The sequence below is a fragment of the Xenopus tropicalis genome, chromosome 1, assembly GCF_000004195.4.
Source record: "Xenopus tropicalis strain Nigerian chromosome 1, UCB_Xtro_10.0, whole genome shotgun sequence".
NCBI classification, from domain to species: domain Eukaryota; kingdom Metazoa; phylum Chordata; class Amphibia; order Anura; family Pipidae; genus Xenopus; species Xenopus tropicalis.
Genome location: NC_030677.2, coordinates 28,485,178 through 28,502,482, shown reverse-complemented (window position 1 = coordinate 28,502,482; position 17,305 = coordinate 28,485,178). Strand labels below are relative to the sequence as shown.

The window sequence follows — 17,305 nt, the reverse complement described above, 5'->3', positions numbered from 1 at the left end:
AATCCCTTGCTCCGCCAGGTAAGGCCGCACATAGAAATTCTGGCTAACGCTGCTTTATACCGACTTGTGAAAGAAATCCAGGTGTGATACAGAAACATTTGCAGGTTTTCAACCTCCAGATGGCACCTAGGGTTCAATCCACATTTCTTGTGGTACCAGGGCATCTTTGCTGTTCCTCTTGTGTAGCTTGAATAGCACATCATGGCGATTCAAGGAGAGAACTGCAGATCTATAGGAAAAAACAGATATTGCTTAGATTTTAGCTTGCTGGCTCCATAATTAATGGCTCATATTCCCCAAAGGCAGGGTCGGACTGGGGGCTGCAGGGCCCACCGGGGCTGCTGCCCCAGGGGCCCTGCAGGTGCCTGTGCCCCGCCCCCCCAGGGGCCCCCTAACCCCCCTCGCTGGGCCCCCACCCAACATCCTCCCCCGAGCGCGTAAATTTAACGTGTCAGGGGAGGAGAGGTAGGGCAGGGGAAGCATCAGAAAGGGTCGGGTCTGGGCCACCAGGGCCCACTGGGATTTTTCCCGGTGTCCCGGCGGCCCAGTCCGACCCTGTTTAACCTCATACATTCCCTTTGTCCCCCTGAGACAGCAGAGAAACCATACTATAAATTAACTGATCAGCAAGAGGAGGGGGCAGCTTAATGTCTGGTGCATAGAACAGAGCAGAACAACTTAAATACTAATCTGCCTGCACCCAAAATGCCCATTGTTAAACTGACATTACAGACCTGCAAGAAAATTAATTTTCCTTTCTGTGTAAGGCCTTTCCTGTCTGTGCAGGACCACTGGCAATTTCCCACCACTATCCTAAAGATGTGGGGACAAAAAAAACAATCTCTAAAAACATAAAATAAGAACAAAAAAGTGAAGAGAGTGCAGCCAGCAGTTAAAGAGGGTGAGCCAGTGGAAGCTCTTTAGTGTTGTGCCTACAATGAGATGCAACACCAATCCCTTGCTCCGCCAGGTAAGGCCGCACATAGAAATTCTCGCTAACGCTGCTTTATACCGACTTATGCAAGAAATCCAGGTGTGATACAGAAACATTTGCAGGTTTTCAACCTCCAGATGGCACCTAGGGTCCATTCCACATTTCTTGCGGTACCAGGGCATCTTTGCTGTTCCTCTTGTGTAGCTTGAATAGCACATCATGGCGATTCAAGGAGAGAACTGCAGATCTATAGGAAAAAACAGATATTGCTTAGATTTTAGCTTGCTGGCGCCATAATTAATGGCTCATATTCCCCAAAGGCAGGGTCGGACTAGGGGCTGCAGGGCCCACCAGGGGCCATGCAGGCCATGTCCCGCACACAGGGCCGGAACTAGGGGTAGGCAGAAGAGGCAGCTGCCTAGGGCGCAAACACTGGGGGGCGCCAGGCAGGAACCTCTCCTGCCTACCCCTAGCTCCTTTTTCATTGCCCCCGCCACTTGTCAATACGCGGTGGGGGCAATGAACTATCCGTAGCCACCGCCCCCCTCCCCCGGAACTGCGCATGCGCGCTGAAACGCGAAGGGGGGGCGGAAGGTGCAGGGGCGAGGTGGCCGACCCGGTTGCCTAGGGCGCCCGGTCGGCTTGGCCCGCCCCTGCCCGCACACACCCTAACCCCCCCGCAGGGGTCCCCGCTGAGCCTCCTTAACCCCCTACAGGGTCCCCCACCCAACGTCCTCCCCTGAGCGCACATGAGTTTAATGCATCAGGGGAGGAATGGTCTGCTGGGGGAGCGCTGCCATGGGTCGGGTGTGGGAATATCTGGTTCTTGTGTAGTATGCCCTGTGTATCATGTATAATTGTAATGGCCTGTGCCTCAGAGAAACAGAGATCCTCTTAGGGGCTTGTAGAGTTCTGGCCCACTGATAATCAGTGAGTTGACTATTATCTTTGTCCAGAGCCTTTCTGCTCTTGATAGGAACATTCACCATCTTATAGTTTAGGAGTATCCTATATACTGTAATTGGGATATTTTTCAGACTTTGGGTAAAACTGGAGTGGCCTAAAACAATGTTTTTTTCCTGTGGGTATGTTGGGTAGTGAAGATGGATTTGTATGTCAGCCATTGTGAGTTCAGGGGGGCCCTTCGTACTTTTCCTTTTTCAGCAAATGGACTGACTCCTCTATGAGACCATACCTTTTCCAGGGTCATGTTTGGACCAGTAGAGGGTGGCATAATCGTATACGGTTTAGGAAATAGTTTATTACCCCAGATAGGTATAGCTGGGTATATGGAGTGACCTGGATATACTGCATGTGCGTTAGTTCAGACTGTGTTATACGTTCGTATGATACAGTTGGATGCTACAAGGGGCTTAGCTGGTACCACCTGAATTGGATCTGCTCATTATATTTCAAATACGCTTTATATATACTATATTTTTATATATTAATAAAAATAATACTTTAAAAGACCTTTATTTTTGTTGGTGTTACTGTTCCATTAAAAAAAAATGGTTTCCATTTGGCGTGGATAGGGCATGACTGTTTTTTGTGTGGCTGAGGCACAATATGCAACACTTTATAATGTCTTTATTACAGAACCGAGCTACTGTATCAGTTCCTATAGATGATCCATATGCATACAATTACAAAGGAATTCCGCCATCTTCCCAATCCCCAGGTACCCTTCCAGGCCTCGCTCTTGAGCAAGATCATCTCCCCTGGGCAAAACATATGTGCAATGGGATGCCACAAACTACCAGTCTCTAGTGTGCAAATATGAATCTTGGGACGCAAGTAAATATTAAGAAGCCACTGTACAGTTAAAAGCATCTGACGCATTGCTCCAGGAGTCATAACATATACCAAATGCTACCACTAGAGGATAGCAAAGCATTGAATAAAATCATCTAAGATAGTATTTATTATTATATCCTGGAATTTATTTAGTGCTGACGCATTTCCGCAGTGCTTTATAAATATGATTTGCGTCTGTCCCTGCCCCAGAGGAGCCTACAATCTAAGGTCCCTATCACAGTCACACACAGTGGGGTCAGTTTTATCAGGTGCCAATTAACCTGCCTTTTTTCATACACAAAAGGTCTGAAAAGATGTTTCTTTGGGTTATCTAGTCCAATGTTTCAGTCCCTTACTGGGACTTTCATCAGGGATACCAACACCGTGTGCTAACACGTTTGTACAAGGTATTGGTATCCCTGACAAACACGTATGTACACGGTGTTCGTATCCCTGACGAAAGTCCCAGTAAGGGAGTGAAACGTTGGACTAAATAAACCAAAGAAACTTCTTTTCAGAACGTTTGTGTATGAAGATTCCTGGGAGTGCCGTCATTTGCCTAACTACAGTATACTATGAACTCTAAACGAGCACCCGGGTATTAGCTTTTTCTTATGGAGTGGAGTGCTGCTTATATATATTATATATATATATATATATATATATATACACACACAGATTTCTGCTGCCCTTGCTGAGGTTGTGTGTACATATGCATATTATTGGGGTAGGCCAGATTAGAGTCGGCTGCAGGTTGGAAAATCGGCAACTTGTGCACTGCTAGAAGTCATGTAGGCATCCCCTTTCTGATCCCTAAATTAGGGGGCAGCTGCTAGGCACACAACAGGGCCCTGGACTTACATATAGCTCTTTCTGAGGGTTAAAAAGCTGCACTTACAGAGAGAGAGAGAAGGTCTATTCAATATATATATATTTGACAGTTGGATATAATAAGATAATTAGACATGTGCAAAATTGCCACTAAAGCCAAAAAATTCTACCCCTGCATCTGCAAAACTATCAAATTATGCCATTAAAACTCTTACTGCGCATGCGCGCCCGGAATTTACTGCAGGACTTGGGGAGATTTCAGAAAAATTGGGAGAACGCAGCTGTGAGATGGAAAACCGGGGGTCAGCCAGCAAAATCTGGTAACTCCTGAACAAATTGGGGGGGTTGACAGCTCTGGAGAAACATGCTGCCTTAGGCTGAGGTGCTAGTGACAGAGCGACACCATTAGAAATGCTGATTATAGATTGCCCAGAGCCACCATATATGTGCTTCCTATATATAGCTATGGGAAACTGATAGTTGCACCCCCCCAGTTCCAAATCCTCTGTGTGCTACAGGCCTAAAGCTTATGAGAGCTATTCCAATGTCATATAGTTTTATATTTACTCGGCAACTCTAAAGGCATGCATATACAGCTACAAAGTAGGCTGAAAAACAGGGATGCAAAAACAATGCAAAACAATACACCCTAAGCAATCTCCCTGAAATAAAGTATAAGTCTCCGAATTCACCAGTCCCTCGTCCCTATACCACTTGTTTGAAAGACATTTGCCCTTTCTTGAAACTAATGGTTATTCCGTTATTTAGGAGTTATGGGGCTGTTTTATTTTCATGTGGGAAACAAATAAAACTTTTTTGTTAGATAGCACTAAAGCAGACACAGGACAAATAAATTCACCCCAGAATCCACATGTAATACACAGAGCAGGGCCCAGCTAGAAGGGCTGAATTGGTGACATTTTGTTTAAATACAATTCATTCAGCTTTTTGTTCTGGTAACTGTACCCTATTTGCTATGAGGGGATCGCTATAAAGTATGTTGGTGCATAAATGTGAGATCACACGAAGCGTAGATCCACTCAGAGTCGGATTGGGACCCCAGGGGCCCACTAGAAACCTTACCGTAGGCCCACTCTCCAAACTATTTTTCCTCCTTTCTTCAACCAACCCCTTTATTCTCCTAGTCTTTGTATATTAACATGCTAGCATCTATTCTTCCATTCATTTCTCTTCTTTGTTCCCATTCAGAAAAAGGGAATGAGCATGAAACAGGCCAAATGGTCAGGAGCAGGAGGGCCCACTTACACCTGGGCCCACCGGGAGTTTTCCTGGTATTTGGGTAGGCCAGTCCGACACATCCGCTGTTGCCAGCCCTGCGTTTTTCTGTCAGTGGATCCGCTTTCCTACACTGCCCCAGTGCCTGCAATGAAAACTACAGAATTTGCTTTAGGGCAGCCACATACAGCGGAGCGGAGCGCAGGTCCACCTGTAAAACGAGAAAGAAGGCAGATCCACTTCACACAGGGTTGACAGAAGCGGATCTGCGCTTCGTGAGACCTCGGCCTAAGAGCTGACAGTTAACAGGCAGCAGGTGTGTCTATTAATGCACTAACAAGGTTAGAACTGACAAATAATGTAATTGAGCACAGCATCAATATACCATCCAAAAAGGGTCCCAATGCACATTTTGTACAAAATCAGATATTAGAAATATGTGAAAGGGTAATAAAAGGTCAAGAACAAATATGTGCCATTGGCATTGGCACCTCTAACAACAGAAGGAATATGGCTTTAACCCTTTAAATGGCGGCAAAATTTCAAATTTCAGTTTCACGAAATGCCAGCCCTTTTTTGAACATTTTCTGCTCTCTGATTTTAAGCACATTCTCTGGGGGGGGGGGGGGGGGGGGGAGGTTGGTTTAGGTACAAAAACTATATTGTTTTTCTCAGGTGAACCTGAGCTTTCTCAATCTGTCTGGTGCCAGACTTTTGTCCACATGGGAAGGGCTGGTCCTGTTACATTAGGCTACTGACCCCCAGATATGGCTTGGGCCTGCTCACTACCCTAGTCCATAGCAGAAAAAATACCAGTGTGGGCAGAAACCTCAGCAGGGAAATGTTATTTTTTAGCACAGTGAATCAAGGGTATTTAGATGTTATACTTATTTGAGATCTGGTCATCTGCAAAACAGTAAGTGGTCCCTTCTGGGCAGTTTTTAATATAGGGAAATAATGTATAGACTTTATAAAATATAAGCATTTTCTATTGAAATTTCACAGCACAAAGCACCATTTAAAAGAAAACATATGGTATTGCACAGGCTATTTATGACAACAGCCCTAGTGGGCCCCTGACACCCCAGTGAGGCAGGTGACACTTTGGGGGGTGAGCCAGTGACATCAGGGGGGCAATTGGCTGATGACACGGCACCACTTGTACCAATGTACATGTGTATAATGAGCAAGATTCCCAGCTCACAGGCACATAATAACCAGGCTTACAGTGCCAACATGGCCGCCCAAACCAGCATCTATTCTTCTCTTCTTTTAAAAATGGAATGACATTGAAACAGGCCAAATGCATACCCCCCAACTGTCCCGCTTTTCTGGTAACAGATAATAGATTATGGAAATGCGAGACATTCATTGAACTATCCAGCACAGCGGGATGCCCTGGCTGGAGCCGGGCGCTACGGCTTCTTCTGCTGTGCTGCTTCTTATGCCGCTACTTGTGCAGCGCGACAGGCCCTTTTATAAGGTTGCGCCCAGTGCGTACATGTGACGTCAATACGCACAGGGAGCAACCTTATAAAAGGGCCTGTCACCGCTGCACAAGGAGAAGCAAAGCAGCAGCAGAAGCGGGAGCGCCTATGGGAGCTACTGTGTATGGGAGCTAATGTGTATAGGGACACTTACTATAGGGGCATTGTGTATGGGGGTTACGGTCTATGGGGGGGTACGGTCTATAGGGGGTACGGTCTATGGGGGCATTGTGTATGGGCGGTACTTTCAATAGGGGTACTGTCTTTGGGGCACTGTGTATGGGGGTATTATCTATGGGGGCACTGTGTATGGGGAGTACTGTCTATTGGGCCATTGGGGGCACTGTGTATGGGGGTACTGTGTATGGGGGGGGGGCAAAACTGGTACATAGTTATAACTCACTTATAACTGACTGCCTTCTCTCTATATTTGTATTTTATATGTAGGAGTTGCTATATTGTACAGTATAGTACAGTATGAGGGTATAGCACATTTGCGTCTGATCCCGCCATTTCAACTATATAAAAGGGGTATTTTTTGTTTAATGGGGTGTGGTAACAAAAGTGGGCATGGTCAAAAAAATTGGTGTGCTGGACACGCCAAATCTTTTTGTCCCTCTTTTCATTTTTCAAATGTTGGGAGGTATGCCAAATGGTCAGGAGCAGGAGGACCCACTGACACATGGGCCCACCAGGAGTTTTCCTGGCAGTCCGACACATCCCCTATTGCCAACCTTGCATTTTTCTGTCAGCCTGAAAAAAGCGGATCCGCTTTCCTACACTGCCCCAGTGCCCGCACTGAAAACTACAGAATTTCCTTCAGAGCAGAAACACACAGCGGAGCACAGGTCCACCTGTAAAACGAGAAAGAAGGCAGATACACTTAAGTGACGGAAAAACGCAGGGTTGACAGAAGCGGAGGTCAGACCTCGCCCTAAGAGCTCACAGTTAACAGGCAGCAGGTGTATCTATTAATGCACTAACAGGGTTAGAACTGACAAATAATGTAATAGTGCACAGCATCAATATACCATCCAAAACAGGTCCCAATGCACAATTTGCACAAAATCAGATATTAGAAATATGTCAAGTCATTAGCAGCTGCTTGAAGGGGAAATAAAAGAACAAATATGCGCTATTGGCACCTCTAACACCAGAAGGAATATGGCTTTAACTCTTTAAATGGCAGCAACATTTCAAAATTTCAAATTTCAGTTCCACGAAAGGCCAGACATTTTTTTGAACATTTTGTGCTCTTTGATTTTAGGCACATTTCCTGGGGAAGGGGGGGTAGTTTAGGTACGAAAATTGTATCGTTTTTCTCAGGTAAAGCTGAGCTTTCTCAATCTGTCTGACTTAAAAAAACACAAAAAAAACACAAAAAAATACACTTTCCCCCCAAAACAACATGTTTCTGGAAAGTACACATTAGAGTGAATCAAAAATGGGTACCAATCTCTTCCTACTCCAAACTACTGAGTCGCAATGCTTTCCCAAAATTTTTGAAATACCGGAAAATCGCCATAAAAATACATTCTTAATGCCAATGAATGCCAATCCAAATCCATAGTTGTAATGCTTTCCCAAACTTGGTGTGCCATAAATTCAACGCATTTATGGCATTTTGGGGGGGTAAAAACACAAAAAATATAAATTGACCCCCAAAACCATATTTTTAAAGTACACATTCGGCAGAATCAAAAATGGGTACCAATGTCTCCCTTCTCCAAAATCCAAAATTGACAGTTTTATAGAAATACTGGAAAATCGCCTCAACGCTTCCAATTTCAAGCACCTTTTATTCCATATAGCATTATAGTCAAAAATGGGCACCCATATCTTTCCAAAGTTGGATCTCCTGCACAGTTTAATGTGCTCCACATTCAATGCTAGATAAAGGATCTCTGTTCTAAAAAGAAACAACTAAATATCCCACTTGAAAAATATGCCCCTCCCCCGCCAAAGACTTTGTTATTTGAATCAGCCTTCCCTATAAGAGTTGTAGTTGAGCCACATGTGAGGGGCTGGTCCTGCTACATTAGGCTACTGACCCCCAGATATGGCTTGGGCCTGCTTACTACCCTAGTCCATAGCAGAACAAATACCAGTGTCAGGGATAGGGTTTATCTCACAGCACTGCTGATGGCTAAAGCTCTGTGTGCGGCTCCCATTCCCAGTAAGAAGATTCCAGAAGGTTCCAAGAGGGAGTGAATCTCCAGCCATGTGCATTATACAGGAAAGTGCAGAGACAGAGGGGCCCAGTCACATGATCAAAGCTGTCAGGGAGATGAGATAAAAATGAACTGTTAATATCCTGACATCTACTGGCAGGAGGTCATATAGCGCTATCCCTATGCAGAGACCTCAGCAGGGAAATGGTATTGTTTAGCACAGCGTTTTTCAACCACTGTTCCGCGGCACACTAGGCTTCTTGTTTTTACATATGGATCCAATAAAATTTATACGTTTTTAATGTAAACTACTTTTGTTGCTGCATTTCTCAACATTGTTGATAAAATCCGGAGTGCCTGCCTTTTCTATTTTTGACCTGCCCCGACAGACCAGATCCACCAGGGGCCAGGCCCATGCACAGCCGCCCTACTCCCCACCGGAGGACAATCCCGGGACACCCCTGGATGCCGCACCCCAAGACAGCCTGACATGTAAGAAAACAATTAATAATATATATATAATATAAAATTTTTGTGTGTATAAAAAAAAAAAAAAAAATCAGTGGGGGGGTGGGTTTGTGGAGAAAATGTCCCGGAAACAGTGGTGAGATTGGAAAAGCCTTTTTTTTTTAACATTAAATGGTGGTGGAGTTAAATTTTTTAACATTTTCTAATGGTGGTGTGCCTCGTGATTTTTTTCATGAAACAAGTGTGCCTTTGCCCAAAAAAGGTTGAAAAACACTGGTTTAGCACAGTGAATCAAGGGTATTTAGATGTTATATTTATCTGAGATCTGGTCATCTGTAAAACAGTAAGTGGTCCCTTCTATAGTCTATATTTCCCTTAATATAGGGAAATAATGTAAAGACTTTATAAAATATAAGCATTTTCTTGTGAAATTTCACGATCTAACAGCACAAAGCACCATATAAAAGAAAACATATGGTATTGCACAGGCTATTTATGGCAACAGCCCTAGTGGGCCCCTGACACCCCAGTCCCACACTGTCCAAGTGGTGAGGCAAGTGACACTTTGCGGGGTGGGCCAGTGACATCAGGGGGGCAATTGGCTGATGACCCGGCACCACTTCATAGTCCTGTCAATGTACATGTGTATAATGAGCATAATTCCCAGCTGACAGGCACATAATAAGCAGGCTGCGGGTAACACCGCATAGTCGACAAGATTTCCCCTAATTATTACAGGATAATTTTAGGTGTTGTTGTACTACAGTTCCCATCAGTCCTTACTGAATGTTGTAGTTGCAGAGTTGCAGGGGTAGCAGTCATCTCTTTAGACAACCTCAGTAATTATTGCAAAGGAAGCCTTATTTCCTGCAATAACTGTATAATTTGTTTTACTACCTCTCAGTGTAATGGGTGAATATGCAATGTATTAGAGCATATATTGAAGTAATATGTGTCCCTAGATCTCTTCAGGCAAGCACCAAACGCGTGCAACTTTTTAGCACATTCTGTGGTGCGCATAGGTACTTATATCAATTATAGTACAAGCCCATATGGATTCTCAGATGAAACAAGACGTGCCTGTCCCTCACACTGATCTTTGGACAACACAGACCATTTGGCCAGTACAGGAGCATTTTTAGATTCAGCAAGGCTGTGAGTTAGACTTAAAGGACAATGAAAGGTTAATATAAATTAAAAGTAAGTCTAAAGGCATTCTTTTTAAGTACTTACTGCATATCTAAATTCCCAGATCCCTGCTTGCTTCTCTGAGATATGGTGCTGGCAGCCTACAGCAGTGTGAAGCCTACAGTGACATCACTGAAATCTCTCTCCCCTTCCTGTAGGTGCCAGCGGCAGCCTTCCTATTCTCTGAGCATGTGTGTAACTTGATCCTGTCTCCTGTTCTGAGCTACACATACTCACCAGCCAATCAGAAACGAATCTGACAGAGGGGAGGGGGGGAGGGAATGAAACACATGTGCAGTATGAAGCAAGGAGGGAAAGGAAGGGAGAATACCTTTTTAGAGATGGCTGCCTGTTCTAGAAAATGTGAAGTAAGTGTGACTGAGTAATATTTGATTAGGTGAGCCAAAAGTGTGGCGTTTTTACTAAACAATAGGAGGACTATTGGGCAGTATGCTTTTTAAATTTTGACTTGCATTCTCCTTTAACTTTTAATAAGCGAGTGCTGAAAATTAAGGGAGCTCTCCCTGAAGTGGTTGCACTGACAAACTTTAGATAAAGTACAGTATTGATCCAATGAGTGGTTCAAAAGGTATTTGGTTTTTTCCCTTATGTGCCCAAATACAGACAGCTTCGGGTGGGTTTTTACACCACTCTCTGGACCAACTAGACATTTATGTACCCACATTCACACACATTAAGCTTTAGCCACTGCAGACAAAACAATGTATATTTCCCAGTTGGATTGCAGATGGATATACTGTTTTCTGCAAGCATCATGGGGATCTTTTACCAAGAGTACACTAAAAAAAAATTAAAAATCTAGATGCACATTCCATGCAACTAATGGCTTGCAAAAACTTAAAAGAAGGATACACTGCATACAGGTGATGTGCGAGAGATACAGGTGACAGTTTTAACCAGTTTTACAGAGAAACCAGTTTTACAGAGAAACCAGTAGGGATCTGAGTTTTATATGGCTGGAGATCTAAATCCACAAAATAAACTGTAGACATAGGTGTAATAGGAGCACCCCCCTGGATTAAGACTGTCTGTGTATAGTAATCAGCAGCATAGGTAATCCAATGCATGAAGAACAATTTGGCAGGAAAAGGAAAGTGGACAGGCACCATTTAGAAAACATAAGAGCATGATGTAGATTCTTGAAAACAAATGTAAGCTTGAAATTTAAAAAAAAAAAAAAGTTTTTAATTCAATTATATACAAAGCCAGAATATTTTATAACAAACGAAGAACCATAATTAGCAAATGCAGGTCCCGATTCTTCTCTTGACTTCCACATTGGCCCTGGTCTAACCCGTCAGTCCATTTCTATCAGGTTGGCTTCATGGGTGCGGGGATATTGGCCGAAGCTTGTTCCAAGTAAGCCAGTGGCCCCTGTGGCATCTCACTTGTCTTTTTATGTTGCCCATTTATTTCTTCTAATACCTGTTGCCAGCTCCGGAGTTTTGTCAGGTGTTTCTGTATAAGAGCTTCCTTACGTTGCAGCTCATTTCTAAGCTCAGAAACATCCTGCAAGTGAAAAACAGTTATTAGCAAAAACTTCCAATGATGAGGATAAGTCATGCCTTTGTCCAATGATGGGAGCAGGTCATACAATTGTTACACCTCCTATAACATTTACGTTTCATAAAACATACAGTGGTGTAATTACTATTTAGCGGGCCCAGTGCAGTTCCCCCTCCCCTCTGCAAACATGTTCAAACTTCTTTTGATGGGCATACGCACAAAATTCTCCACAAATTTGCCCATGATAAGACACCATTGTGTCTCCTGCAGGCCCCAAGTGGGTGCCAGTCTGGGTGCAATCGCACCCCTTGCACCCTCAGTAGTTACGCCACTGATTACATAACAATAACTTGGAATTGTCCGCATAGTTTATCGGGTATAGGGAAGTACAAAAAATACTAAAGAACTGACAACTTATTAAAAAGCTAATAAGTCTAAGTTCAAAGGCAAGCTATAAGAGCTGGGTGTGTAGAAAGACATCACAAACAGAGGGAGGGTTGAACTTGAACTATTCTGACAACTCCCTTAAAAGGAGCAGTTCACCTTTTAAATACCATTTTGTATGATGCAGACAGTGAAATCCTGAGGCAATTTGCATTTGGCCTACATTGTTTGTGTTTTTATTTATGTTTTTGTCCAGGAGCTCTCAAGTGTGGAATTTTAGCAGCTATCTGGTTACTAGTGATAATTTACCCTGGCAACTGGGCAGTGGTTGAAAGGACAGAGGGAAAGATGAATAGGAAAGGTCCAGAATAGACAGATAAGTTGTAAAAAAAGTAATAATAAAATCACTCACAGAGCAAGAATAGGACATTCTATAACATATTAAACTTTAACTACCGCTTTAATGAATCACTGTGTAGGACTAAATACCTGTGCGTCTATATAAACTGCATGTTCCATACACTGCTACACTGAAAGTCACTTGACACAATCATTTACATGTTCTGAACAAATATCAAGGCATTGCTATAATTACAATTAATTCTTTGACAATCTGGAGAACATGTAAATGATATGCATGTTGTCTTAAATTAGAGTATCTTGTTAATTACTCACCTCTTTAATAACCTGCTCAGGTTTCTGAACAGAAAGCTGTAACCTTTTCTGCAGGAAGAAACATTCCGTTTGTCTAGCGACATCTAGAAACTTCTGGATACACTGCTCAACTCCTGAGCAAAGAAAATAGGGCATTTCAAATGGTCATTTTTAAAAAGGTATATAAAATAAATTCCCTCAAACATCAGCACTGTTCATGTTCAACCATGTAAACTCGGTTCCCTTTTTTATCATCTTAACCAGGCACAATTTTTAGCTTTACCCGTACAATGAAGGTTAATGATCTTTTTCAAGGTGAAAAATGTGTGTGCTTGTGTGGAATGATTATATGCTTTTTACCATTACATGACTTAGTTATGAGCAAAACTAGTTTTTGGTTACTTTTGTTACCAAGTAATATAAGTATTTTACTAAGTTTATTCATCTTACATTATAGTTTACATTAGTGCACCTAGAGCTGGGCGGTATGACCAAAAATTTATATCACGGTATTTTTCAAAATTTTATTGGTGTCACAGTATTTGACGGTATTTTTTTTTTCCATGCATGATTAGGTGTTAACCCCATTTCCTAATAAATTAGAGAATAATTACTGCAGTATTGAAAATCAGAGTCAGGCAAGTGAAGGATCGGTAACAGAAAGTCGTAAGGTAAATCAGGCAGGCTTAGTTTCCCAGGCAAGGCCACAGACAACATAGCACAGGAGGAGGCGTTTGATAGCATTAAATACCCCCCACGCATGCGCAGAACCGGTGCTGTCAGCGCATCGCAGACGTGCACGCTTTGACATGTATGTGCGCTTTGACGGACGCGCGTGCGCAACGTCCCGCGGACAACGGCATGTGTGCGCGCACACAAGGAGGCGCGCGAGACCGGCCCGCACGGGTGAGTACCCTGACACCCCGGTATTGCGGTATCTGAAAAATGAATATAGTTTAAAAAAAAAAACAAAAAACACTGGTATTCGGTATTAAACGGTATATAGTCCAGCCCCAAGTGCACCCACAAAACTATTACCCTAAACCTGTTGCTCCTGTCAAAAAATCTTTCTCATGCACCCAAACCCAAGTGTGCCTTTGTGGACATTTGCTCCTTACCAGTTCTAATTTCTTCCTGATCTGTACCATTTACATAATCTTGACTGACAAGTGAGGCAAAACAAGCCTGGGGGGAGGAAGAAAAACATAAAAAATTTAATTCAACAAATTCAGGTTAAAAAAAAGTTAACTGAAAAGTAAATATAAATTATGATAGGTGTTAAACTGCGCCAGGAGGCGACTGCAGCTGCAGTGCATCATTGCAAAGCGAGTTGCTGCCTTGCTAAAGCACCCCAATCTCCCACCTCAAAGGAAGACTCTAAATCGTCCACTAAGGTGCTGCTAGGGTTCTTGGCCCCGGGCGGAGTAGACATGAGTCCAGCCGGTGCTCCGGGCTGATTGGGCGGCGGAGGGCCCGGCTGCTGAGCAGAGAACATTGCACTAAAAAAAGACGCTGCGATAGCGCTCTAATAAGCCCGGGTGCCGACGGCTGTGAGGGCGGAAACTCATAAACGCCATCTTGAGCGAGGGTAAGGAAAGATTACTGCACATACATTGTAACACCGGAAGTGACTGAATTAAGGGCAGCTATCATACTGCGGCCATCTTTGTTATTGCAAAAAGATACGCCAGTCCCACGTCCGCTGAGATTCAAAGAAAAGAGCAAATGTTGAGCTAAACTGTTTGCCCGATTGCCATCACTTCTATACTGAGTATGCAGTGCAGCACTTTAGCTTGCTGGAATTAAGACGTCACAAGGGGCAATTTCAACATGTTAATACCCCTGGTTCTGAGAAAGTGGTGCCAAATCTCCCCCAGTTGCTTGCTATGAAAGTTGCCTGAAATGGCTAGTGGAATTGCTTGTGGCAATGGGATAGTCTTCCTCTAGCCGCATGCTAAATTTATGCTCGCTGAAGTTAAAGTTAATATTGATGTTATTTATGACTCAAAGGTTCATAAAGGTTTCAAGGTATAGAACCGTACCAAATATAAAGTAGAGACCCGGGTGTCTATACCCCGGGTCTATCACTCAAGTAGTAAAAGGGTCAAAAAAGCGATATGAAGAAGCTCACCATAGTCCCGTAGTGGTCCGGGTGCTCAGGGCCCCGAACCCGTAGCTAAGGCAAAATATCCAAAACGTTGAAGGGTAAATCCAAGCACGCAGTCGCAGTCGCATGAAAGCAGCTCTGCAAGGGGGTCAGAATTTGGTTAATCTGGATTAATTCTGAGCTATACTCATATTGTGGGTGCAAAGTCACCCAAGATCACCCCATTTTCCATTGCCCTATAGAGTTACATAAGGAAAGCTAGTCCTAATCATTTCTGACTTTCCTAAAGTGGCATACTACAGGTGGGCGATATCTGGTGAATTTAGGCTAAATCGGTCGTTTGGCCCTGGGGCCAAACAATGGAATTTGAACGCCAGTTATAGGCGCAATCAGTTCGGGGACCGCATCAACGAGTCGATGCGGTCCCTGATCCGACTACATTTTTTAACCTATTGTATGCAATACATACCTTCCTAGTTTTCTTCAGTTCTGCTCATGTAGTAAGGTCCTGGCATTCCAAGTACACAGATAAACAGTACACAAAATCATGATGGTCTATGGCATCTTACATCAACCCGTCTGGTATTAGCCAGAACCCACAGATTGCCAGTCCAGGCCTGGTGTGATCCATGCTATTTTAAAAACACTTTTAAAAAAGACACTGGTCTTTGTCACTGCAAAAATAATATATACACCTGGGGGCAGAGTGCAGGCCTAACAAAAATAGGTCGGGTTCTCAAAGTTTTTTGAGGAGTTCAAATGTGTGTAAGAGCAACAGCACATAGACAGATCTTGGGCATCTCCCCATTCATGTTCCTTTGCCAGCTAAAATTGCAGAATCAAATAGACCAGCATCCTAATTTGCACAAAAGCACAGACGCTTGTATAGCAGAGTCTGTTCTTATAGCTGCGTACTGATCTAATTAGGAAACAGAGCAAAATAAATCTCAATACATGCAAATCAGAATGATGCTATTGTAAATATAAAAAGGAACTCTTCTTTCTCTAAATGCAAATAAGAGAACAAAAAATAGGAATTGTTTAAGCGAAACTATTTTTTCTAGTGGAAATAAATATGCAAGAGAATGAATTGATTTACAGGGGCAAATTGTGGGGTGAGCAGGAGGGCTGCAGCTTTTCCGGTACCCTGGAGAGCCAGTCTGGTGCCACAAATGGCTGAAATAAGCAAATTTTATATGGACATTTCATCCTCCTTGCCAAGTCTCTCAAGTTTTGATGGGACAATCTGCGTGCATTTGTAATGTCAACAAAAATGATTTTAAAAAATAACTTCACATGGGTGTTTCTGCTTTCATGACAAGGCTATTGCATCTTCATAAGTCTTGTGTTCTAGACAGATGTCATAGTCTTTGTTAGTAGTTATTGGGTACAGATTTTTTTTAACAAGTTAACAGAGCAGAAAACAAGTATTTGCATCATACAGAGAAATGACTCATGGAGTTAGGAAGGAATTTCATCCTGCTCTGATGCAAACAGAGGACAGCCGTTTTTTCTTGTATTTTATGGAGAAGTTAATTAGATGCCACTTTACCAAAAATATTTTTCTCATAAAAACCCAGCAGCCGTTTTTTCTTTTGTCAGAAATTCAAGTTACAGTATATACTGAAGATAAACAACCTTACAAACCACATTAAATTAGCAGTGACCATTTACATCAGTATAGGGTGTACAGTGGAATGCACAACCACCTTTAATTTGTTTCAGTCTTCAAAAAGGAGATTGGGTCAGGCAGTGGGGCCCAGCAGGGTTGGGGCACATGTGGTGACACAGCCCAGCATGGCAGCAGCAAGCAATCTGTCAGCAGGGCATTGCCCAATAACACAGCGGGTGATTGTCAAGGCCCAGCACAACAGCGGATGACCATCAGAGCCCAACACAGAAGAAGTGGGGCCCACTGGGGTTTTTTTCCCAGTGTCTTACTAGTCCAGTCCAACCCTGTTCAGAGGGTTCCTTTTCTCGTTTTCAACTTCCACATGGAGGTATCCACCTACCTCAGGCTCTTCAGCACCATTTATCCCCAACCTAGAGTGGAGTCCAAAGAGTAAGAACATTGCTGCTCTTCCTATTCTGGGCAAACAAAACAACTATTGTGGTATCAGACAGCTGGAAACATTTTTTGCTCCCAGTGTTTCATGCTACACTTGTGGGTCTTTAGCAGGACATCTCCCTGACTAACCCATACCCTGTCCACTAGGTTGCCGCAAGGAATGGTGGGACTCCATATGCCAATTTTCCACGCTCCCAGCCACTCCCTTAATATTGGTGCATAATACCTGCTTTGGACCACCTGTTTGGGCCAGAGCATTCCTTTAGTGCTCTGCAATGGAGCATCTTCAAAGAGGTTGGGTTATGTGCAGTGACATCACAAAGGTTAAAAAGAATTTTAAAAAACCTTACCTGCATTACTGAGTGTAAATGCTGATTTGAATATTCAGATTTATGCAAACTACTCCAAATTTGCCTTATTATTGTTTCATTATTTAGCTGAACCCAAGAACTA

At 43.2% G+C, this 17,305-nt stretch overlaps 1 protein-coding gene across 1 annotated transcript; it reads right to left on the bottom strand.

Moving 5' to 3' along the window:
- Positions 1 to 11,296: 11,296 nt before the first annotated feature.
- Positions 11,297 to 14,214, bottom strand: med28 (mediator complex subunit 28). Its single transcript, NM_001103006.1, has 4 exons — positions 14,041 to 14,214; positions 13,796 to 13,862; positions 12,699 to 12,811; positions 11,297 to 11,642 (listed from the first exon to the last, which is right to left on the bottom strand). The coding sequence occupies exons 1-4, from the start codon at positions 14,170 to 14,172 to the stop codon at positions 11,445 to 11,447; spliced, it is 510 nt and encodes a 169-aa protein (NP_001096476.1). The 5' UTR covers positions 14,173 to 14,214; the 3' UTR covers positions 11,297 to 11,444.
- Between the last annotated feature and the right edge of the window lie 3,091 nt (positions 14,215 to 17,305).

Coding starts and splice junctions, on each gene's coding strand:
- med28 (NM_001103006.1), bottom strand. CDS start 14,172: ATGTTCTCTGCTCAGCAGCCGGGCCCTCCGCCGCCCAATCAGCCCGGA. Junction 13,863..14,040: donor ATTTAGAGTCTTCCTTTGAG/GTGGGAGATTGG, acceptor TCCTCCCCCCAG/GCTTGTTTTGCCTCACTTGT. Junction 11,643..12,698: donor CTGAGCAGGTTATTAAAGAG/GTGAGTAATTAA, acceptor TTTCACTTGCAG/GATGTTTCTGAGCTTAGAAA.